This window comes from Electrophorus electricus, chromosome 26 (assembly GCF_013358815.1).
Source record: "Electrophorus electricus isolate fEleEle1 chromosome 26, fEleEle1.pri, whole genome shotgun sequence".
Classification (NCBI taxonomy): Eukaryota; Metazoa; Chordata; class Actinopteri; order Gymnotiformes; family Gymnotidae; genus Electrophorus; species Electrophorus electricus.
In genome coordinates, this window is record NC_049560.1 from 6,387,561 (window position 1) to 6,412,707 (window position 25,147).

The following is a 25,147-nucleotide window of genomic DNA, read 5'->3' on the forward strand; positions in this document are numbered from 1 at the left end:
AACATAGATTAGAATTCAACCTCTCCTTGTAAATGAAAAGTGTCTGTCATCCAACAGAGACATCAGAAATGTAATGGATCGTTAAGGACGTCAGATGTCTTAGAGATAAAATGGTTGGCCTCTGGTCTTCATTCTGCCAGACATCTGGTGAAAGGTTGTGAGCAAACAGTTAACCAGGCCTCTTTTCCACCATGAGCTGTTGCTTGGAACTGCTGTAAGGCTGTTTTACATATGCCCATAGTGGGCTGCTCTTACAATGTCAGTACCTGGGGTCCCATGGAGATCTGAAGTCATGTTGAGACCGAACAGCATGTAAAGCCCATTTACCCCATGTACAGTAGGCTTACCTGACACCTTTCCCCTACAGTAAAAGTGATGTGTGTCAGAAGCACTCTGTCAGTGCTCTGATTGGGGACGATCCAAACAGAGTTAGACAAAACACCATTACACCTTCCTGCTATTTCCAAAGACAGGGTGCACAGGCAAGTAATCCACAAACAAGTAAGTTGTTATTTAGTTTGAGTGGGTTTGGTTTGAGTGGCAGTTGTTTATTGCTTGGGTTTATTTGTTTGTTACCTTTATATAATTAAAATAAATAGCATAACATGCATGTATAGGCAGGTGATGTCAGTATCCCCGTTATGAATAGAAATAGAGAAATGCATTAAATTTAACGAAGCACCAATGAAGCTGTTGTCTGCGGGGTTTCAGGGCTACAATTTTGGCTTACAAACGCACTGAATTTATGGATTTATGTGAACACAATAGCGTTTCAAACACGGAGAGCCCGTTTGGACGGGCACCTTCTGAAGAATAGGCGCTGCCTTTGCGCACGGTTCCTTCTCCATTTCAACACAGCTTATACTGCCACGCAGTGTTTCTAACCAGAAGATACCTTACTACAGGTTTCTTCCGTTGTTCGTTTTGTCTTCGAAATACAACTGGTCCCCTGCCGACTTTATGTTGCGTCTATTTATTTATTTTAAAGAGGTTTTATGTCTCATAAACAAAATTAGCTTCAGAGAACTTAAGACTGAAGTAAACTTTAAACCACCACGATTACTAAAATAAAGGCGGTTTAGCTGAATATATATCATAAACGTATTTCATTGATGATATTATTTTTGGTGACGTTATTTGATTAAACTGTGGCTTCTAAGCTAAACGTGTGCACAGAATTTGTTATCTGCATAGGAACTGAATTATTCCAGTTACAGTAAATTCATAACATACGTAAATAAGAACAACATCTGCCTTACAACAGCAGCTATTCTTCAGGGGCCTAATTACTACGACACATTGTGTTGCAACAGTTTAATATGTGAAATGATCGACAAGTCAAAATTTATCTTGGTAAAAGATATAAATATCTCAATGAAGTTTAGAACGTTTATAAAGTTAATGTCAACTATTTCATTTTTAACAACGGGACAATTGGTCTATTTTACCGCTGTAGGCAAACTGTAGATTGTTACTTTTTATTTGTGTCATATCTAGTTTTTTTCCGCTACTTTTATATGTATTTTGTCTGTTCAAATACTTACAGTATTTCAAATGAACCTTCACAAGTCTATCCCCAGATTTTTTCATCCTTTGATCAAATGACGAAAGGAATATTGGTTTATAATAGCAATTGATATAATCATGGTATGACGCGCCTTTCTCCGCGGATGCAGGTACTTAATGGGAAAAATTGGCAAGGTAGAGCCCACGAGAGGGAGGGAAACCATTACGCAGGTTGGAATGACATCACCGTTAGTACGCTATAAAACCGTCAAGAGAATTGCATTGAGTTAGAGTAGCGCTCCAGTCTTTTGGGAGTAGCCTAAACGAAGAGCCGACAGCGCTTTCCTTTACAATTAAACTGAAAACTTAACTTCTCCATTGCGGACTCGACTTTTAAACATAACAGAATGAACATCACGCATTGGGTGGCTTGTGGACTTATGATGACTCTACTTTCAGTCAACATAGAGGCAAAACCCTTAACACTAACACAGGAGAAGGTGAGACAGCTCGATTTATTACCAGGCAAACAAAACTGGACATGTATCCTAAAACTGTTTACAGAGCGGTTGGTGATTAAAGGAGAAACACGTTTTTATTTGTTTTAGTACAAGTTTAAATATACTTTGTGGACGTAGCTTTCTAAATATGTCGATTTGTACGCGTATATTTAAGAGCAGGTTGTTGATTGGCATAAATACCGCTAACCAAGCACTTCAATCTCACCGACTGCACAAATTTTTAAAAATCGTTGTTGCGGTTTCTCTGGTTATTACGTTTATCTAGTGAACTCCAAGCATCACTAGACTCCTGCGGGTTTCGGATGCGCTCAGGGCGAACATCCTTGCGCAATCAGTCTATTGACTGAATTGGCTTTAATTATAGCAATATAATATGGCTATAGCCTTATTTTAAAATAGATTTTAGACCAGCCTCTTCCTACATGACGCACATAAATTTTACTTACTTCTTATAACTAATAAGTTGGTGAAAGCTTTTTTTTTTTTTTTTTTTTTTAATTTAAGGCATGTGATGCTGAGCCCGCGGGCTGCCTCTAGCAGTATGCGTTTCAACTGTGTTAAGAGATGCTGCACGCGTCCAAGAAAGGAAAATGATAGTGAGCGCACTCTCGGCTCACCACTGGGGTGGTTTTAGGGTAGAATTATATTTAGACTTTTAGAGTCAAATTTATTTGACAATGTGGTTTTTCTACCAATCAATTTTTACGGCACTGTCATTTTGCCTACCAGAAATGGAAATACACTGAAACCTTCAGAACGTCACTTTCACTAATTGTCGTTTACTAAAAGCTTTAGTTCCAAGACTGAATTTTGAAATTAACCTGATGGTAAGGAATTTAATGCTGCAGATCAATCCTAAATCAGTCAATCCTATAATCGGCACAACAATATCTATATTGACAAATAATGTTGGCCTTCCATATTTTTTAAACAATTCTTTTTTTCTAAAACGTTGCCTGTGTTTTGTAGTCCCTCAGAGCACTGTTGGGGGAAGAATTGGCGGACTTTCTGGCTTCAGGTGAACGTGAGCGAATGATTGAGAATAGAGCACGCCTGCTACGTGATCTCCGAATGGATACCCGCGCCAAGGGTGTCTGGGCACGCATCATGAGTGACCAGCCAGGTTCAAGAAGACTCAAATCAGGATCAAAGAAAGGAGGGACCACAACCAGAAGTGGCTGCTTTGGACACAAGATGGATAGAATAGGCACCATTAGTGGCATGGGCTGTCAACCAGCCCATTATCCTTCTGTAAACAATCTCTCATGGTAGGTAAGTGTTCTTTTAATAATATGAGTAAATTGGCACATTTTTCTGGCAGACCCATGCAACATACCTTCTTTGCCCTGCTCGTATTCTCAACAAAGTGAAGCGATGACAGTTAATGATATTAGAGTTACTTTTTATACATACTCAAGCAAAAAAATCCCCTCTTTTGTTTTAAGTGAAGTACATGGGTTAAATGGTTATAATTTTTAAGTTAGAATATAAGTGGTAAAGTGTGTGGGTGAGACTAGTGGGACCAGAATACTAATTGCTGTTTCAGTGAGAAACATAAGCAGGCCTACTACCTACAGATGTCAGTTATGAATGTCATTCTGGTTGACCTAGAATCCCATGTTGATGAATAAAGTCTTTCAGTGTGTCTTATAATGCAAAACCATAAAAGAATTAGTAGCTTCTCCTACACAGAGACACCTGTTCACTTGTCTCCAGTATATCCAAGCAAACATGAAATTCTCCATTAGAGTCATGTAAACACAAGAAAAATTAAAGGGATGAATGCAGGGACCAAATAGGAAGACAATTAGTCCAGGGTACTGGGGTATTTAACCAGCTAGTTACATCATGGGAGGGTATACAGTCTGATTCACTGTTTTTGTATGTGACTCATTTATACATTGTATCTGCCAAGGGCTTTCATAAGATGTACAGGTCTGATGCACATGCAAAACATGACAGATAGGTGCTGGAAAAGAAGGTTATGCAATAGATTTCTAACTCTGCAACCATCAAATTCTTGTCAGAGAAGCTGCTGAACGGTAAATAGTGTGTACTTTCTTTTTGTGAGAAGGACAAACAATCATTCCTGTCTCTTTCTATTTCAGATTATTTCAAGAAGATCATTGGGTTTTGGACAATGCTGACTTTGTTACTCCTCTTTAGAGGAGACTCCTGAAAAGGGGTGGATTATTGGTACAGAAGCCACCACGACTTGAGATGTGGACAAATTTCAGTAAATACAAGAAAACATACAATATATGACATAAATGACAGCATACTACAGAAGATGGCGGACAATGGTGTAAAAAAAATTGCAAAGCTGTATATTGTCGCTGCTGCTGTACTTTCATGTACTTCATTCCTGCATAAATGTATTTATGTTTAAAAACTATTTATATGTTTATAAAAAGAGATATTTATAAATATGAGTTTTATTTATGTAACATTTTGAAATGAATGCAAACGGCAGGTCAATTCTGTTTGTAGCTTTTTTTTGTCTCAAATAGTTGTAAATGTTTTAAAAATGATTAAAAAACATGCATAACATTCTCCTGAAAAATTGTATTTGAAAAAATAATAGCTTTGATACAGCAAAATAATTTAAATGTTGAAATACTGAAAAATTTTATTTTTACTCACACCTTTTGGGTGTCTAAAATGAAAAATATTACAGCAGCTTTTTACAGCACTTTCAGATATTGTGTTTCCATATTCCAATACATTAGATTCATAATTAAAATGCTAATGACATGTGAATGTATGTGTGTGTGCGTGTGTGTGTGTGTGTGTGTGAAGACAATATTACCAATGGCTAGAAAACCCAGGACCAAAAGACAACACAGTGAGACTAATCATAGCAATATCAAGCACTAGGATAGGCAAAGCAGGGGTGTATCATCAATCAATCAAAATGTATTTACAAAGGGCTTTTTACAACAGGTGTCCTCACAAAGCAGCTATACATATGTTCAAGTCCAAGCTGCGAGTGAGCATGCCAAAGCTGACAATGGCAAGGAAAATATCCCTAAAAGTATGAGGTAGAACTCTTGAATGGATACAAGACAAATCAAAATAGGAACACATCCTCCCCTGGTCGACACCAGTACCACAAGAACAAAATAAACAATAAGAAACACAAGAAACATCAGAAAAGTGCACCAGAAAAAAAGAGCAGGAAAAAAAGAAAAAACAGGAGAAAGAGGATTAATGTTAGCATTTGCATATCAGAATTAATTATGGCTGTACACGCATTTAGCATACAAAAATTGTGACGTTAAAATTGTAGTAATGCATGTATTAAGAAATAATATAGGTGATAAGTAATTTATCCAGTTTTGGTTTGATTATTTTGAGTGTGTGTGAATCCCATCTTGTGCAAGAACAACTCAGGAACTGCTCAGAAAGTGAGAGAGAAACTAAAAACAGAAAAGAAAGTAGACATTAGAGTATGTGGGCAGTGAATGATGGCTGCTTAAACATATCAGACATATCAAAAAAATATTAGTTATAGTTGAATGTAAACAACAATAAACACAATGTATGTCATAAGAAGTATGTATGTATGTCATGTTTCACAGCACCCAAGACCCAAGATGCAGACTGTACAAAAGAGCCTCTGAGACAATCCAGCACCTAGTAGCCGGATGCAAGATGCTGGCAGGGAAAGCACAAAACCAAGTGGCAGGACTAAGGGAGGAACCACAGAGAGAGGTGGAGAACACCACGGCCAAGATCATGTGGCACCTTTAGATCCAGAAAGATAAACAAGTAGCAGTGAAACAACCAGAGGTATCAAAGACTACTATAAAAAAACATACCTGCATGACCTTAGAGGGTTTAGCTCTAGCTTCAAACCACTGGTAAGCCTCAAGAAAGACTAGATTTGGTAACAAGGGCATGTGTGCAACTCTGGGTTTTCACTAAACGTTTTAGGGCTAAAACACAGAAGTTTCTTGAATAGCCATGTTGGTGGTCCAACCTGACCCACACTGAGAACAATTTTTAGTTAAAGAAGACAAGAATGAAGGCAAGCAGAAGTAAAAATTGCTGTGTTAAAGTACTGGCCGTGAATCCTCAGGGAAGATACCCACTAATGTCTATGAGCCATATACACCAGGCAGTCCTTTTTTAATTAAGCTAATTTTAATTAAGATAATTAAGCGTATGTCAATTTGTACGATTATTTATGCTTGCCTGAAATGGGGAGTTTATATATAAAGAAGGATCTGATTCATGTGTGGTTCACACAACACATAGTATACATATAATGCATTCAAGTTAAAGATGACATTCTGTGCTTAAGCCACAAAGATATTCATTAATAATGAAATGTCCCACAGTGAGTGTGGCTGAACAAAACAATTATTTTCTTCTTTAAGTGAATAAAGTTGATGAGATTTCACTCTCTTTTCAGAAAGTTTTAAAGCAAAGCTTTTTACAAGTTGCCAGTTTTTTTTGTTTTTTTTTGTATTTTATGATAGGCTAAATGGAGGAACAGGTTTGACAACAAAAATGGGTTGTATGTTTGTAAGTGGGTTGATTTTGATGGCTAGAATGGGGCTAATGTAACATGTCATATTCATATGTACTTTACCTTGTTGCCTAGCAAAGGAAACGTAACTGATGTCCATATAAAAAAAGTAAAGCGTCTAGGGTTTAATATTATCACTAAAGAAATATTTCCAATTTTCTTAGCAATGTGCCTCCAACTGCTGAGAGTACACAACTCCAGAAAGTATTTCACATAAAAAAGCAGACTCTATGAAGGAAAAATGTAGCAAATAATGCTCAGGTAGTTCCAAAATTCATCTATAATACACATAGTAAGACTATCCCAATTGTTTTGTGAATTAAAGGAATTAAATGTGGCTGATAATTTCAAAAATAAAACAAGTAGAATATTTGAAAGTGAAATGCAAAATGTTTAAATGGTGTCATTTTTTAAGCTGTAGCTTTACCTAAAGTGAGCAAAATGTCTTGATGAGGGTCATGGAAAGTGCATCTTATTTTTTGTAATGCTGCCACCAAGTGGTTAGAATCCTACACATATTATTCTGTTCCTGGAGCTTTATTTGCTTAAGCATTTAGAACATGCAATAGGGCATGCAATAGGGCATAGAGAACAGGTACCTGACTAACAAAATTTTATATTTATGTATTTATGATTCTGGCAACTTAACTTTCCCCCCAACTACATCATTAGTTTTGTTTATTTGTTGTTTTTCCCCAGGTTGCTGATACACAAATTTTGATACCTTGAATACAATTCAACAGTTTCCCCCTTTTGCAATACTGTTGATAATATTTACACAAAATGCAAATCTCTTAAACACTTTTAACATAACCATAAGCATAACTGTCATCATGCAGGAAAAAACCTGCCACAGAAAACACAAAGCGGCCAGAGGAGGATGTGCTCCCCCTTGGTTCCATTCAAGGTTTCTTCCTCATGCTCTAGGGAGATTTTCCCTCCCACTGTCACCCTTGGCTTGCTCACTGGGGGCTTGGATTTGGAAATTTGTAAAGCTGCTTTGCGACAATGGCTGTTGTAAAAAGCGCTATATAAATAAATTTGACTTGACATGACAGAGGGAAGTGGAGTCAGACCACCAAGCAAAGATGCATTCACTGGCTCCAGGCTTCTACAATCTATTTGAGAAACATCTATTGACTGTTTGGGCAACTGATAAAGCTAGTATGTGTACTACCTCTCTTCCAGCTAATCTAGCAAATGCAGTTTAATGAACAATGTTAGCAGTCTGGACTCTTGGAATGCATGTCTCCAATCTGATGGTGTTTCCACCTAGGGTTGTCTCAAACTCAGCATGCATCAACTGTTGGCACCTGCTAATAATATTCACAGAGATAAGTCCTGGGACCTCAGAATCCTTCACCACTAGAAAAGCACATTCAGGTATTGTTATATTCATGATTTTGACATCCAACTCAAGGTAGCCTAAATATGGAATGGAATGGCATCAGACATTTTAAGACAACAAGATGTAGACAGCTACCACTGGACAAGTCCCAACAGCATCTTCGAATAGTCTGCTATGGCTAGATTGTGTGCTGGGAGAACCTAGGGTCTGCTTTTAGAATGCTTTCAGACTAAGGGCAACTGAAGGTTCAACTGTGGGAGATGGATAACAACAAACTTTTTGTCAGCGGACACATTTCTGAGCAATATGACCGACACCATTGCATTTAAAACATATGGGCTGACCATCATCAGTGAATATAGACTTTGTGCTCTATCTATTTGTAACTGCTGGCTCAGTCTTAGGGCTAGGTAGGCTGAGTTCTTTGACTGTATTGGTAAACTTAATAATAGCTTTACCCTGCCCAGTCACTTACTTATAAACATCCTCTGAAGTTACAGGGGGCTTAGCTGGCAAGTCAATGGCAGAACACCTTGCTTCCAACAGATCTTCAGACATTGCACTCCTATTTCTACTGCACTTAGCACCTGTCATGAGGGCCTCCATAGATCATATAATGGCTTCTTCCCTTACTTCAATGAAGGTTAACTGTGGCTTCTCTCTTAAATGTTTACGTAGCTCTCTCCTAAGGCTTGCATCACTCACCACTTCAATGAACTGATCTCTGCTGGCAACCTTTTCATTTGACATAGCACTAGGATGCTGCCTCTGTATAGAAGTCAGTATCTGAGACAGTGCATGAGAATAAGTATGAAGATATTCACCGTCTATCTGTTTATGACCATAGAAGTTGTTTAACAATTGAGCCACACTGCGTGTTTCTCTGAAAGCTGCTCACAAGTACATGAAGAGGCCACTAGGCTGTTTGCCCTCTCCTCCAATCCATAACCTCACTTCCTCTAAGGCTGCCCCCCTTAAAAGTGAGAGTACATAGTCTGACTGCTCCTCAAGGAGTCGATCCCTGGCCAGCTACACCTTCTACCTCTTCAATAAACTCATCAACAGCCCTCCCATCCTTACTCAAGTCTGCAATGAAAGGCTGAATGTGTCTTTCCCTTGGTACATAGACAAAAGTACTGGTTGATCCATTACTTAAACTGACAATGGCTGCTATTGCCTCCTCATGCTTCCTACTGAGTTCCTGAAATTGGTGCTGAATGTTTCCCATACTACTCTCACCCCCTGCATCTTCATTTAGGCCAGAAGCTACTTCATCGAACACAGATATTTTTTCAGCATTTATGCTCCACTACTCATTTCTAAGGACTGAGTCTTTCATTTTACATTTACGGCATTTAGCAGACACTCTTATCAAGAGAGACTTACAAAAGAGCTTTCAGTCCATGCAAGCTGAAGGACATTGCATGCAGGCTACCAGTCTCTGTGGAAGCTGTTGCCAGGAGTTGTGCTGAAGCGATGACAGAGTTGCAATCAGGTCCAGAAGCCCCATTGTCGTGGGTGTCCAGATGAAAGTCTGTCTGTTCTACAGAGGGCCCTTACCACTTACTCTTTTTTTTTTTTTACTCTTCTGGGTCTCCAAAGTCATCCTTCAGATCACCATCTGATGCTGCCTAACGGCAGTCTCCCCTGACTCTACCTTGCACTCCCCAATCTCTTCCAGGTTGGTCCTCCTACATAAGACAAAGTCCCCCTGTGAGTATCTTCCTCCACTTTTACACTTTTTTTGTTGGCCTATTTTCCTTCTTCTTCTTGAAACCCAGGTCTGGGCTAATCCAGTGTGGATATCTCGTTAATGATCTGCATGTTTAGGTAAGATTACTAATATGTCAACATTTATATAATTGTACATAGTATAACAAACCAACAGCAGTTTGCCACAATGACTTAAAAATGTCCAAATACAACCACTAAGAACTGCTTAAGAACTGACTCTGAAACTAGCAGTAATTTTTTAATCTATAAATTAGTGAACATAACTAATACATCCATAATATTGTAGGGGTTTCATCTACCAATCCTTTATAATATGTATAATATGTATGTATAATTTACTATGCTTCTATTAGTCTTAAATATTCAGCTCAATATCACAATCTTTAATTTTTAACTGAAGAAAGTAACATTAAAGAGTTGATACCTGAAGGATATAAATAACCGTGATTTATTTGATTAGATTGTTATCAAAACCCAATCTGAATAAAATAAAGTCGGATAACTTGGTGAGAATAAATGATACATTTGTTAACCCAACTACTCTAAATCACGAACAGCATCAGTATATTTGCAATGAAACAATCTAAAAGGTGTGCGAGTGAGAGGGAGGAAAGTGAAGGCGTGCGAGCGTCCGAGAGAAGGAGGTGGGATTTGCTTTCTTGGTTCTCCTAAGTAGAAGAAAGAAAATAAAATGGGGCAGAGTTTAAACCAGCTGAGCAACGTGGCTATATGTTAATGAGCTCAGCTGGCTGGTTTTAACTTGATCACAGAACAAAGCATAATGGCGCCAGTTTTATTAACCAACAACAAAGTGGTGTGTTTGAGCCTGGGGAAGATGCCTTGGGATGATAAAGAGATATAACGTATATTTATTAGTAATGAGAGAGAGTGTGTGAGTAATTAAAGAGTAATTTGCTTGAAGTCTTTCGGTGACTGTCGCGACGGTAGCGTTGATCACACGTTAGTTTACTTGGATTAGTGAAATGAAGAAATACGTTTTTCAACTGTTTACTGTTAACTGTCCACGTGATACTGAGTGAAAAAAGAATCTGAGAGATGACAGAGCCCCTCTTTTAAGTCTGACTTTGTTGGGTTTAAAAGAAGTGAGGAAAAGAAGTTCTATTGATCAAAATATTTAAAACACGTGAATTCACGTGCTTTAGACATACCCGCTCTCTGCTCAATGCGTTGCTGACTGTGCTGCCACCTGCTGGAATGGCATGGTACCTACACTATGTGGCTAATTAAACGACTACCGGTGTATTGCTTGCTCTATAGGCAACAATGCAACTATGGGTGATACTAATACGGTGGATTGGCTACTTCTGTGGTGATCCCATTTCTTTAACAGCTAAATCAATTATTAAATAAAAATATGTAAATATTGTATGCATGTGTGTCAACAGATAATTCTAATTTTATGCTTACACAATGCATATAGGCAGGAATTTATATTTAACACAGTGGGTCCCAGTCAAGGAAACAACAACACAATGTATGCACAGTTATGCAGTTTATTCTTTTATCGACTAATTATGCCATTCAACCCAGCTAGGGTTAATATAACATTCCAAGTACAGATACATGTTCATGTAAGGTGGACTGAACTGTCAATGGGTTGAACCATATATGGTTTTAAAAGCAAAGAAATACACAGTTGTACATGTTTTTGAACATAAACTATGAGCTGACCATCTTAATGCCAATGAGTAATCTTATTGTGCACCATAAACACAAGCTTATAGACAGTATAGATAACAAGGCTAATGATAGTGATATTAGCAGTTTGATGCTAATTGTATACTAACTAGCTATAAATTAACTCTGGGCCAAGTGAATATTGACTGCAGTGTTAATATATTGATAAGGAAACTCAAGAATTAGATCTTAGATAAACTTCCTCTTAGGTGCACTTGAACACAACCAAAAGGATTAGCAAGGGAGATCAGCGGTAGCAGGAGTGTCACTGTACGGCACCCAGTTTAAAGTCTGCTAGCTACAAATCAAAATCAAAGTAATCAGGTCCCCATACAAGATGTTCACTAATGCTCCTGATCAATAACTAGAGACTACAGAGAACAGTTGGTACAAGCTGGCCATTGTAACATGACAGCTAAATAGCCAAGATGATTTGAATAGGGACAGAGTAGATTCCACCATTACTGCAAGATTATTTTGATTTTAATTTATTAAATCTAAATGTCTGTATATATGCATCATTGTATAAGGCATAAAAGTGGAATGTTTTGACACATACAGTATCTTGATATATTGTGTTTTGTCAGAATTAGCTCTTGCAGAAATATGATCAACACCGTGGATCAATGGTACAATTCTTTACTGGTATATGTTGAATGGTAACTAAAGCTGTACCCATTGCCATCAGCATGGTTAATGCATGCTCAGTGCCACCAATTTCATGTGGGCTTTACACACTATGCCACTATCACAACCCATCATTCATGTTGGCCTCCAGAGCAACAAAAGTTGTACCCAGTCCGACTGGCACTGTTAATACATACTGCATCAGCTTTTTCCTTTTGAATCAAGCCAAGTCAAATTTATTTTATAGCACTTTTTACAACAATAGTCGCTGTCACAAAGCAGCTTTACAAATGCCAGAGTCCAAGCCCCAAAGCCAAGGGCGACAAGGTGGCAAGGAAAAACTCCTTAGAGCATGAGGAAGAAACCTTGAGAAGAACCAAGACCCAAAGGGGGGGGGTTCCCATTCTCCTCTGGCCGAGAACGGACACTAAAATAGTAACAATATAAACAATAAGGAGCATAATAAGTAGTGAAAGAGAGAAGAAAATAAATAAAAAATAAGAAAAATTAAAACATTTGCAATCAATGACTAGTCCGGTTTTCTAGAAGTCCTGGTATGGCCTTGATGGTGTACACATGTCCGAAACCCATCCCGCATGAGAACGTCCATCAAGGGCAATGGAGAAATAGTTTCAAAAGCTTCATCCACTGCATCCTCAAATGGAATTGTTAACTGTATGAAATAAACTATTAATTTGCTTTCTGAGTACAACACCATGTCCAACTTCAGTGTAGTTAAGCAATACACTACGGGACCTGTAGTTTTTTTTTACCTACATCCACAAGCAATTTTCAATTTTGTGCTTCACCTTATATTTATATTTATAGCCTGCACTCACTCTCCAAAACGTTGCCCCTCGCACAAACTAAATTGCTTTATTACTAATTTCACTAGGCAATAAGTTAACATCTAGGAATTTACTATCAAATTAACATGCTAATCTGCTAAGAAACCAATCCACCCATCTTAAAATACCATGCTTCAGGTCTCATGGAAGACTGTTTTCTGTCCTGGCTCCAAGATGGTGGAATGAACTCTCACTTGCTGTCCAGACAGCAGAGTCCCTTGCAGTCTTCAAACACAGACTGAAGACACATCTATTCGTGGCATATTTAAATGACAACTGACCCTGCTCCCATATTGACTAACTAAATTAATACTTATTGTAGGCTTTTGTTTATTAAACTGTTGTTTTTTAACAAACTCTAGCACTTATTGTTTATTACACTTATCATTGTTTAAGAGAGACCTTATATATTTTGTACTTCTAGGCATCAGCAGTGATCCCTGTATTTCTACAGTATTCTACATCATTTGTACATTGGACTCTAACCTGCTCTACTGGCTGGGATGTATTCTATGAGTATATGACAAAGCACTTTTGTTATTCGCTCTGGATGAGAGCATCTTCTAAATGCCGTAAATGTAAATGTAAGCACTTGATTTTGTCTTCACGTATATTGACCCTGTAACAAAATAAGATTACATACTGATAAAATATGCTTCTGCATGCCAACCCCACATATAATTTATATGTCTACCCACTGTCCAATGTTTTGCGGAGTTGGAAGGATGTTGTAGATTGCTCCAAGAAAAGCCTGATGCAACTCCATTGCCCACAGCTCTGGCCAGGTGATTTTCCTTTTTGCCACAACAATAAGACACCCCAGCCACTTCCTTATAGACTAATTCATAATCCTCTTCAGCCTCTCCATTTGTGTAATTGTGACCTCAAAATCCATAAGTGGCCATCTATTGTGAGGCAGCATGTCAGATTAAAGACAACATAATTTCAATGTACCTGGTAGATATGATTTCTCAATACTATTAATAGCCTTCATCAATTCTGCCCCACAGCCTGCTTGTTATCATTTAGAGATTATTAAAGATGCTGTCTGCTTTGCATATGTAACCAAGCATGTTGAGTTGCGAGTCCAACCCAGCCATGTTGACGTCCATACAGATAATAACCATACTGTGTGTTGGCTCCTGCAGAAAATCTACTCATGCAGTAATCTATTAGTGTAGACAATCATGTGAAGAAATTTGAAGCCCAAGTTGTTCTCACAAGGAAATGCTGCTTCAGATGTCTAAACCACCTAAAAGCTATTGGCAAGAGTAGCACTATGGCCATTTGAATTTGGTGAATGACAATTCTGAATACAGATCCTGTATGTATATTGTAAGCAATCCTGATGGTACTGTAAGAATGTAGTGGCTAAATCATTTAAATGCAAGTTCTTGTCTGTTTACATTTTATTTAGGAGCATTTAAAACAGCTGGTGTAGGATAGTGTTGAAGTTTCTGGCTCCAGCTTGTTTCATGCTACCTTGCTATCTTACTACTCTATCATCAGGGTCAAATCTGTGAGACCGAAACAACTTTCCTTAGAAACCATGTTGGAACATGTTGTGAGATGAATGAGAGTGATTTGCATCGATGGAATAAAAAAGTATATTTTTTTATTATTATTATTTCATCAAATAAATTGTACATTATATCATAATGAAAATGGTTTACTCTTCGGAAAACTAAACTGAATTGTTGTAGCCAAGTAGCTGCAATGAAGAAATAATCAGACACCGTTATGCAAATATATGCAGCCTACGTAGTGGGTTTTGTGGGAGGAGAGACGTGAACTTGCTGCGGAGGAAAGGACTCTGTCTCACCAGTGTACGCCAGGCTGTGAACGGAACCACGTGTGAGTTACAACCCGACTCGCTTAACGTTGTCATCGTGTTTCAAGCAAACACTGTTCAGCCATGGTGAAACTTGCAAAGGTAAGATTTGTTCTTTATTTTAACACTGCTGTAATAAAATTCAAAGTGGAATTGTTTCTACGCGACATACTTCTAGCCAACTATACGAGGGTAGCTAACGCTAGGCTAGTTGTACTTCCTAGTATCAGCTAGCAACGTTAGCTTGTTTATTAGTAAGCTATCTGATGTGGTTAACTAATGCTAATGATGAGACGTGTATTAACAAAATCCAGACGTGTGTAAAATAACTAACCAGCACGTATGAAAACCTTAACACAACATTGCAGTGTCGAAAATGGACGCCGTAGGTCGGAGCGGCCATGTTTCTCTTCTCTGCTCCGTTGCTTAGAGTCCTTCATTTTGAGCTTAAAATGGCCAGCGCGCCCCAACACACAGTGGCCTACACATCCCGTGTACACAATTTGAGTACACAGTGTACTAAAAAGCATCAATATCAACGTCTACGTTAGGTTTGCGCGTGAAAGGCATTTAAAATGGGCCACGGCGAGTAAAATGCACATAACGAACACTTCAGTTAGGCGGTTAGCTTGCTAGCTAACTTCGTTATAAAGATAAGTGAATGTAGCTAGGTGGCGGTGTAAGTTTGCATTAGAAGACGAGCAACAAGCGCCTGTTTTGCTAGCTAGCTACCTTTTTATTGTAACATCGTGGTTTCTAGCCGCATCCTACCGCGTGTTGTGCTGGACAAGTTAGCTTAGCATGAGGCCCCTGGCAAACGAGAAGCCCCACGTGGGTTCGTCCCATGCAGGTAGCAGCCGCCTCACACGTGGCGACTGTGCCTGCCCCGTTTATGTTAACTAAGTCAATAAATGAATAGGTTGTACTTGTCGTCTCGCAACATTTTTAGCTGTTGTGAGATCCTAATTAAGTCGACTTGTTGTAACTTCTAATTGTGCACCATGTGAGACCATTTTTGAATCTGTTTAGACTGCAAAAAAACAAGCTCCCCCTAAGAAAAAAGCTCCTCCCCCCCCGAAAGAGGTAGAAGAGGACTCCAGTGAAGAAGACAGTGATGATGAGGAAGTGGTAAGAATTTCTTAAATATTTTGTTCAGTTTTAAATTGATATCCATGTCACTCGTTGGTGTAAAAACAAAAAAACAAACAAAAATTACATGACTATAAATGCAGACACTCCCAACCAAAGCGGTGGCTAGGAAACCTGTTCCAAAGGTATTTAAAAATGGAAAGGTTGCTGCCAAGGAAGAAAGTGAGGATGATGATGATGATGATGATGATGACGAAGACGATGAATCTGGTAGGTCTTGCATTTATATGTAAGCTTTAAATGACTTGTCCATTTTCTGTATGTGTAAATGGAATGTTGTGCTATGTGAAAAATATTTAAGTGTAAATTGTTGGTGTAATTGTGTATTGAAAGTGTCTCACCTGAGGTGTTTTTCTTTTCCTGTAGAGGAGGAGGTGCCACCACCTAAAGTAAATAAATCAGCCTCAACTAAAGGGAAGAAGAAGGAAGTGGACGACGATGATGATGAAGAAGAAGAAGAAGAATCTGGTAAGTGTATAAATGCTTAGTTTTTACTGATTGAAAAACATTGATGCTTTTGAAGATCCAACCATTTACTTTGTCTGCATGGTAAATCTTCTACCCATACACAACCTGGGAGAGCATTGTCTGGATGAAAAAAAAATAAAATCATTGAGAAGTGAGATCGCACAAGTTTATTAAAGGAATGATTTATTAATGTAGTTGCAGCTACTAGCTATATTGCCGAGTTCCTTAAAGATCTAATATTAAATACTGCTAAATGATAAACTATTGTTTTTATTCAAACTGCTGTGAACATTTGGGCTAATTATAAGCACTAGTGAGTTTCTAGCTTTTGTAGCTGCGTGCTGCATTCTGCTGCTGTTTTCTTGTAATTTAATGTTGGGTTTCGTGCACAGTTTCATGACTTTGCAATTGGGAATGTATGTTAGTTTATATGATCAGTAGCTTAAGACTTTACTTAGCCAGAGACACAAGACTTGGACTTGATATGTTTGCATGTGGGATCATGACTGGTGGTGGACATATCATGTCTTCTAACAATTTTATACTCATTACTGAACTTTTTAAAACTATGGCATTTCTTATGATAAATGTGCCATTATCTTTGGACCACAACAGAGGAGGAGGAGCTTCCGGTACCAAAGAAGGCAACGCCTGGAAAGGCGGCCCCTGCCGGAAAGGCCCCTGGAAAGGCGGCCCCTGCCGGAAAGGCCCCTGGAAAGGCAGCCCCTGCCGGAAAGGCCCCTGGAAAGGCGGCCCCCGCCGGAAAGGCCCCTGGAAAGGCAGCCCCTGTGGATGAATCTGATGATGATGATGAGGAGGAGGATGATGGTGCGAAATGGTAGTTAAAAAGGCTTTTTTAGTCCAAAATGTAAGTGATGGGTTTCTGATCAAATGATGGGTGTGTTGGGGTGGCAACAGAATCAGAAGAGGAGGAAGCCCCACCTCCTAAGAAAGCAGCACCTCCTAAGAAGGCAACACCAGCCAAACCTGCTCCCAAAGCAGCTCAAGCCAAGGCTGCTAAACAAGAGTCAGAGGAGGAAGATGATGATGGTATGTGTGCAGAGCTGATTTAGTGGTCTATCTCTCTGAACATGTTGGTCAGCATGGCTTTGACTTGCTTTGGTCAGCAAATATGAAATTTTGGACTTAATACTAAAAGTATTTGTTGACCATTTTGGACTGCTGTGCTGGTTTCGTGGAGTTGTTTTTCTGTTTTTCCTCACTGTTTTAGTGGGATTCCATGTAAAGTTTTACCATCTTGTGATGCAGATTCAGACGAGGAAGAAATGGACACCACGCCAGCTCCAGCTGTCCCGACCAAAAAAGCTGGAATGGTGAAGGTGAGGGAGGAGTCTGAAGAGGAAGATGATGATGATGATGACGAGGAAGACGACGACGACGATGAGGAGGAAGAAGGTAAGACAGTCTCTTGTCCATTCTATGGAGTGCAGGGTGGAAGTTACAGCTCATCCCAGAAGCAAAGTAAAGGCGAGGTGTTGGGGTTCCCTAAAGTTTGGTATGTCAGAATCCAAAATGTTTGCAAATGAAGAACTGGTGGTAGACTTTCTTAAAAGGAACAAACTTTCATCAGTATTGTGATGTATTTGGGTTGTTTGCCTTAAGGCTGTTTTATTGTTCATTACAGCAGCCCCTGCTACAACAGGGAAGAGAAAAGCAGATGTTAAGGATATGAGCACACCTCCTGCCAAGAAAACCAAGGCTGATGGCGAGCGTAAGTCTCCCCTCCCTCCCTCTGTGTAGCCAAGCTCTTGAAAGGCAGAGATGCTATACATGATGAACATTAAGGGACTTAATACTGATGTATGATGTCACCTTTTTTGCAGTTCTGACTTGGTGTAATTCATTGGCTGTTGATGCTGTTTTTTGTAAATCTGGTTACTGATGTTGAGCTTTGAATTTTCAGCCTTCAGTCTCTTTATGGGCAACTTGAATTCTGAAAATGACTTTGATGAAATCAAGGATGCTGTCGCCAAGTTCTTTAAGAAGGAGAGCCTTGTAGTTCAGGATGTCCGACTTGGAGCAAACAGGTCTGGATGGATTTAGCAGTACATATGAATTGTTCACAAATTGTTGCAGTAGTGATGTATGCAGTAGAAATTACTTAAGTTGTTGACTGACTATGGAAATGTACCTTGCTATTGCAGGAAGTTTGGCTATGTTGACTTTGGTTCAGAAGAGGAGCTGCTGAAGGCTCTTGCTCTGAATGGAAAAAAGTGTATGGGCCTGCCAATAAAACTGGACAGGGCCAGAAGCAAGGAGAATTCTCAGGAAAACAAAAAAGGTATTTTTCATTTGGTCTGAATTTATTTCGTTAGTATATATGTATGGTATCCAGATGTGATGATTTTTATTTGTCTCCTGAAACATTGATGTGGGTTTCAAACGATAGTCAAGTACTGATCTGGTAACAGGTGTTCACAACCGAAGGTTTGATCAAAGCCACAGGTGGCTGACTTCTTTGTGTCTATGCACATGCCTGCAGAGAGAGATGCTCGCACGCTCTTTGTGAAGAATCTCCCATACTCTGTAACGGAAGAGGATCTGAAGGAGGTCTTTGACCAGGCAGTGGAAATCAGGATGCCTAAAGGCCAAAATGGTTCCAGCAGAGGGTACAGAACAATCACTTATCAAATGATACAAAAACATGGATTGATATCATTTTGCTACTCTACAGAGTTGGTGTGGCTTATTTTGTTTTTGTTTTACTGGATAGAATTGCATACATAGAGTTCAAAACAGAGGCAATTGCTGAAGAGATGTTGGAGAAAACGCAAGGTTCAGATGTTCAGGGGCGGTCCATCATGGTGGACTTCACAGGAGCTAAGAGCAGACAGGGTGGCAAAGGCCCAGGTAAGCTCTGCCCCCACGGGAAATAAACTCTTACCCTGGCTGCTTATGATGAAGCTTGAAATGTCTGACATCTGCTGTGGATCTCAGGATAGTCAAGTACTGAGGCAGTATTGATACCATTGTTGAGATTGTTACTTTATATGCAAGACTAATCCTTTTTTTTGTTGGCCCTACTCTTTCTATAGCTACAGCAACTGTAAGCAAAGTCCTTGTAGTAAACAATTTGGCCTTCAGTGCTACAGAAGAGTCTCTTCAGAGTGTATTTGAAAAGGCAGTGTCTATCAGGATACCACAAAACAATGGCCGTGCTAAGGGGTGAGTTTTAGAATGTTGTTGTTTTTTACTACTACTTTTTCTACATCGTAAAGGTTGATATGAAATGTACATGAGTATGTGGTTTGTTTGCTTTTATTGTTCATGATGGTGGTAAGGAAGGTACTCAGTGGTTTTGTTCCTGGCAGAGAACAACAGTTCCTGGGGCTCTATGGCCCTACTCTCCCTCAGGAAGACTAATTAAACATTGTGTGCTTCTCTGTAGGTATGCCTTTGTGGAGTTTGAGAGCACAGAGGACTGCAAGGAGGCACTTGACTCCTGCAACAACACAGAGATTGAGGGCCGGTCCATCAGGCTGGAGTACAGTCAGAGCCGTGGGGAGAGTGGGGGAGGCAGGGGCTCCTCAGGTTGGTACACACTGCGTCGGAAGCACAGAACATCTGTTGGTACGCACGAGGATGGGATGTTGTGATTTGGCTTGCTGTTCACACAGGTTCTCTGCCCACAGGTCCCACAAAAACCCTGTTTGTGAAGGGCCTATCTGAGGAGACCACAGAGCAGACCTTGCAAGATGCCTTCGAGGGCTCCATTGCTGCTAGAGTGGCCACAGATAAGGACACTGGTTCCTGTAAAGGGTAATTTAGGTTTTGTAACAATTTGAGTTTGTGTAAGAGACCTTATGGAGAGAATTTCCAGATACCTAGGTGTTCATCTCTGTTGATGGGTATGTGGTCGTGGTTGGTCCAGGTGCTGTATAACTGCATGAGTCTATTTCTTGTTTGCTGATGAATTAATGCTGATTATTTGCTGATGAATTAATGCTGAAAAATCTGCATTAGCTCAGAGCACATCAAGTCAGAGACTCTTGGAAACATTTGCTAAGCATTGCATTTGTCATATTGATGATTGGACAAACTGGAATAAATTTGCTTTTGTGCATCCTTCACAAGAAAATGGGAGGTTCTGCATTGTAGAGAGACAAAAAAAAAAGGTCTTCTCTTGAGCTCCTCTCTGTCTAACCAGTGACACTGCATGGATTCGCTAGAGAAGTAGAGTCAAAGTCACGGGAGAGAGAGTCGCTCCTCTGTAGTGGGAGTCACTTTTTTTTTTCTGTGAGACACCTGGTCTCACCTGTGCGTGAGCCTTTTTTTTGTACGCGTGCAAAATGAACACACTAATAAAATAGTGATTTTTGTCAATGACAATTCTTATCCCTGTCCTCCAGGTATGGCTTTGTGGACTTTGACAGTGAGGAGGAATGCAAAGCAGCCAAAGAGGCCATGAATGATGGGGAGATAGATGGCAATAGAGTGACCCTAGACTACGCCAGGCCCAAGGGGGAGGGCGGCCGTGGGGGTGGCCGGGGTGGCTTTGGTGGTGGATTTGGAGGCAGAGGGGGCGGAAGAGGAGGCTTCGGCCGCGGTGGTGGCTTCCGTGGAGGTCGTGGAGGAAACCGTGGGGGTGGAAGAGGAGGCTTCAGAGGTATGAGTTTGTGTTGAGGCGTGTTTAGCAAGCTTTTGGTAAAAATATATATTTAATGGATTGGATCATTGACTCCTGTTACTGCTTGACCTGAGTGCCCTTTTTTTTTTTTCTTGACCAATTTTTCAGGTGGCAGAGGTGGTGGATTCGGGTCAAAGCCTCAAGGGAAGAAGATCAAGTTTGATGATTAAATTTTATTTCCTTTTGAATGGACTCGTGGTTTTTTTTGTTTTTGTTTTTGTTTTTTTTTGTCTGTGCGTCTGCTCTAACAGGGCTTTTCGGACATTCCAGAAAGCATCTAGTGTGTTGAACCTGTATGGAGTTCCTCACTTCTCTGCCCTCTGTGACTGTGCTCTGAGATGTTCCCCTGAACCTACGCACATCTTCGTTTTCCCTTTTTAAGGAGGGAAAATTGAAATGTGAATATCATGAATAATACTCTGTTGGTTTAGATACAAGTTCCTCCTCTTTTTTTTAATTTTTGTTAAAGTAAGCTTCTTTTTTTTAGTTTGCTTTAGGTGCGTGTTTTATCGTTAATGTACAAAGCATATTGTAATGAATGAACGTTTAAATTGACCCAAGCTGTTTTTGGGTGTTTAGAATCTGGTAAATTGGTGTACTGTCTTAAATGGCGTGGGAGGTTTTTCATTCTTACTGAGGAGCTGTCCCAGTGATGAGTCCATCTGGAGATGAAGTTGAGTTTATAGAGCTCGGTGTTTGAATTATATGTAACTGTAATGACTAACTTTCAGTATTTTTCATGTTTTCATGTTTTGAAAATGGAAAAGCCCATGAATTTTGAATAAACAAAATTTATTTGTAAAGTAGTCAACGTCTTGTTTTTGAGGTGCTGGAGTGTGTTGGAGAGTCATCCACCCAATACAGTTTCTGGTTGTTGTTATGCATCTTTAAACTGGTCTGATTTCAGTTAACAGGAGTGTAACACGAGTTGATGATGGTTTGTAGCTCTTGGGCTAAAGTCTTCTCAAACTTATTTAAAGGCTAAATACAGTGTCTAATTGTGGGGTTTAGTGCAGTTGTCAGGGTTAAATGCTAATGTTTCAAATATAGAAATGAGTTATAAAAGGAAATTGCATATAAAAAGGAAAGGCATGGTAATGTGTGTGACAAATATAAGGGGCTCTTTTAATTGGATATTTTTGACCTTCAGCTAACATGAATGCAATGGAGTATTGGGATCATGCTTTAATTTGAATGAGTAGAATATTTTCAATGTATTTTTAACATGAATAACGTGGCCATTGTTCCACCAGGTGTCAGTCTCATCAAGACTACTGCATTAGAAGTATTATGGGCCCAATGCTGCAATAATAAAAAAAAATCCTAACATTTTGTTCATAATTAAATTGAATTTGTTTTAATTTATAAATTGTGAATTCTAGAACAGCTTTGACTTGGAACATAAACAGCTCTCACTTAAGGCATGGACTCCTCAAGATCTCTGAAGGTTCTGAGGTATTTGAAAATAAGTCCTGTAAGTTGAGGTGGGGTGTCTAGGCTTGTTTTTCCAGTTTATCCCACAGATGGTCAATTACATTGAGGTTTGTGAAATTTGAATGACACCTTGAACTCTTGTCATGTTCCTTAAGCTATTCCTGAGCAATTTTTTGAAGTGTGGCAGACAGCATTATCCTTCTGAAATGTCATTAGGGTATACCATTGCCACTTAGGTTGATAGTACGTGTCAAAGTGCTATCTGTCATACCGTTCTGTCCTAGCCAGCATTATCTTTATCAATAATGTGTTCCAGTGTTGCTCTTCTGTGGCATCAGATCAGATGGGCTAGCCTCTACATTATTGACAGGTGCCATTGCGACTAATAATGTTATTCATTAGTGGTTTTAATGTTATGGCCGATTGGTGAATATTTATAGCTATTTGCCTAACTCGCAGCACCCGATTGCTCTTGTGACATTATTTAATGTGTGTGGAGGCTGTGGGGGAGTATATTTATCAGTAGCTAAATATGGTGGTTTACTAGCTGGTGTGAGAAGTTTATAACCTATACAATATATATATATATAGGCTTCTGTGACTTTTTAGTTTGTGAAATTTGGATGAATCATTGCTTATTACTTACATTGCTTATTACAGGTTTACTTGTTCAGGATTAATTTTTAAAAGACACAACCTTTTAATTTAGGAAGTACTTGTTAGACCTGTTGTTATAAAAGATGGTGAGATCAAGGACCTCTGGTAAATGAGGTATTTCTTACTACAGAGGAAGCAGACATTCAGCACCAGCTGCTAAATGTTCATTATATACTTTCTGCAGGCCTGTGTATGGTATTATTTTACTGCTATGTGGATGTGTTGGCAGAGTATTGCTGGACACTGAAGAGGGATGTTTCTGAGTCCAAATATATACAGCTGTACAAGACTGTACGCCTGTGTGTGTGTGTGTGTGTGTGTGTGTATATATATATATATATATATATATATATATAGTGCAGATGTTGTCACAAAGCAGCTTTACAAATGTCCAAGTCAAAGCCCCCAGTGAGCAAGCCAAGGGCAACAGTGACAAGGAAAAACTCCCCAGTGCATGAGGAAGAAACCTTGAGAGGAACCAAGACTCAAAGGGGGACCCATCCTCCTCTGGCCGACAATGGACAATTATTGTAAATTTAACTTAAGAACCATGTCTAATAGAAACGTCTTTAAAACAGATTTGAATTCAATGTAAAATGAAAGACGAGGACCACATGTTATATTTGCCCGGTGTTGCTAAATAAGTTCTGATGAATTAACTCGCTACTTAAATAGACTTTTTAACAGATACTTTCTTTCTTACTAATTTAAATGACTATTTTTACTTCTAATTGAGTAAGTATTATTTTAAACTAACAGTACGTTTACTTGAGTACAGTTTTGGCTACTCTACCCACCTCTGCTGATGGCTAAAACTGCCTTGAATCCTTGATTGAATATGTAGTTTTTCTGTCTCAAAAATGTCCACCTCTGAGTGTCTTTGACAAATGCTTTGATCAAAGTGCAGTGTAGAAGCTAAATGCTGGTTCTCCATGCTTAATACTTCACCTTAGGCACAATTAACTGATGAGTTTCTAGTGATCCGAGAGTCTGGTTTGAATATGTTATGGTTTCTATTGATCTGAGAGTCTGGTTTGATTATATTCCTAGAGCATACATTAACTATTTATTGTTTTATAGAGGAGTAATGCAACATAGTGGGAGCCAGTGTAAGGATTTGAACATTGGGTTGATGTGTTCCCTTTTCTGGCAGCAACATTTTGAGTCAACTCTATTTCTTTGACTTGGTTTTAGGAAGCTGGTTTTAGGAAGACCAGTGGGACGCAGTTATAGTTGACCCTGTTAAAAATAAATGCTTGAATGAGTTTTTCAAGGTCTTGTTTTGACAAAAAAAAAAAAAAAAATCAAATTTAGTTTATCTTAGAGATGGTAGATTGCTGATTTGGTACTCTAATCACATCTCTGTTATTTGTTCCACTGAACAAGAACATGTACTCTGTTTTATCTTTATTCAGGTTCAGGAAGTTTTGGTAATCTGTTTTACATATAGTATGTTTGAGATAACTCATTTTGATAATCATTTTAACTGTAAATGTATTGAGTTTCTGTAGTCTTTATGAAAATCTGCTAAAATATGCCATTGCTGTAGGTTGTGTTTTGGTGTCTTTGTGCTTCTGATCCAGTCACACCTCTTGTTTCTGATTGGCTGATTACTGGCCTTTGGTTGCCTTTAATTCTTTTTGTGTGTCTGACATGCTGTTTTTCTGTCTTTGTGAAGCTTGTGAATGAACTGTCTGTGGTATGTTTAAGCCCTGCCTGTTTTACTGTACAAATGTGGTCTGCGCTTCACTGCCCCTAACATTCTGGATTTGGTTGCATATGCAAAAATCTCTAAAAAATTGTTTGTAATTTCTGTAGTTCTGGCACAGTTATTTGACATATATTTGACGTATTTTACACCTGGCTGTTACTAGCTAGGGAGTTAGGGATAATAATAAGTGTTTGATTTCACTTTCTTTGATGAGGTTCCTTTTATCCTTTTATTGGGCAGTAGTGTTTTATTTAGTGTTTTGTTCTGGTTGGGTCATGAAAATAATTGATTTGTGAATTGTTTATGACCAACTTTAGGTCTCTGTTTGAAGTATTTCTCCATTGGTTGTTTTACTGTCTGATTTTACCATAGACTACATCTCCCCTACCTACAAAAAAGTACAAAACAAACAACAATGAAAACTCTGAAAGAG

At 39.0% G+C, this 25,147-nt stretch overlaps 2 protein-coding genes across 3 annotated transcripts; both read left to right on the plus strand.

Moving 5' to 3' along the window:
• The first annotated feature begins 1,807 nt into the window (after positions 1-1,807).
• On the plus strand, positions 1,808-4,561 carry nppc (natriuretic peptide C). The gene is made up of 3 exons (XM_027023447.2): positions 1,808-2,006; positions 2,997-3,295; positions 4,136-4,561. Coding segments are annotated over exons 1-3 (393 nt in total). The 5' UTR covers positions 1,808-1,913; the 3' UTR covers positions 4,137-4,561.
• Positions 4,562-14,618: 10,057 nt separating this feature from the next.
• ncl (nucleolin) lies at positions 14,619-21,718 on the plus strand. Of its 2 annotated transcripts, XM_035523322.1 has the most exons (18): positions 14,619-14,749; positions 15,677-15,775; positions 15,880-16,006; positions 16,163-16,264; positions 16,880-16,923; positions 16,954-17,092; positions 17,183-17,314; positions 17,534-17,680; positions 17,910-17,996; positions 18,189-18,312; positions 18,430-18,566; positions 18,768-18,894; positions 18,999-19,135; positions 19,321-19,450; positions 19,674-19,816; positions 19,918-20,044; positions 20,635-20,891; positions 21,021-21,718. In XM_035523322.1, the coding sequence occupies exons 1-18, from the start codon at positions 14,732-14,734 to the stop codon at positions 21,080-21,082; spliced, it is 2,139 nt and encodes a 712-aa protein (XP_035379215.1). In that variant the 5' UTR covers positions 14,619-14,731; the 3' UTR covers positions 21,083-21,718. The 2 variants fall into 2 exon arrangements, with proteins under 2 accessions (XP_035379215.1, XP_026879249.2); XM_027023448.2 differs by having other exon boundaries at positions 16,880-17,092.
• The last annotated feature ends 3,429 nt before the right edge of the window (positions 21,719-25,147 follow it).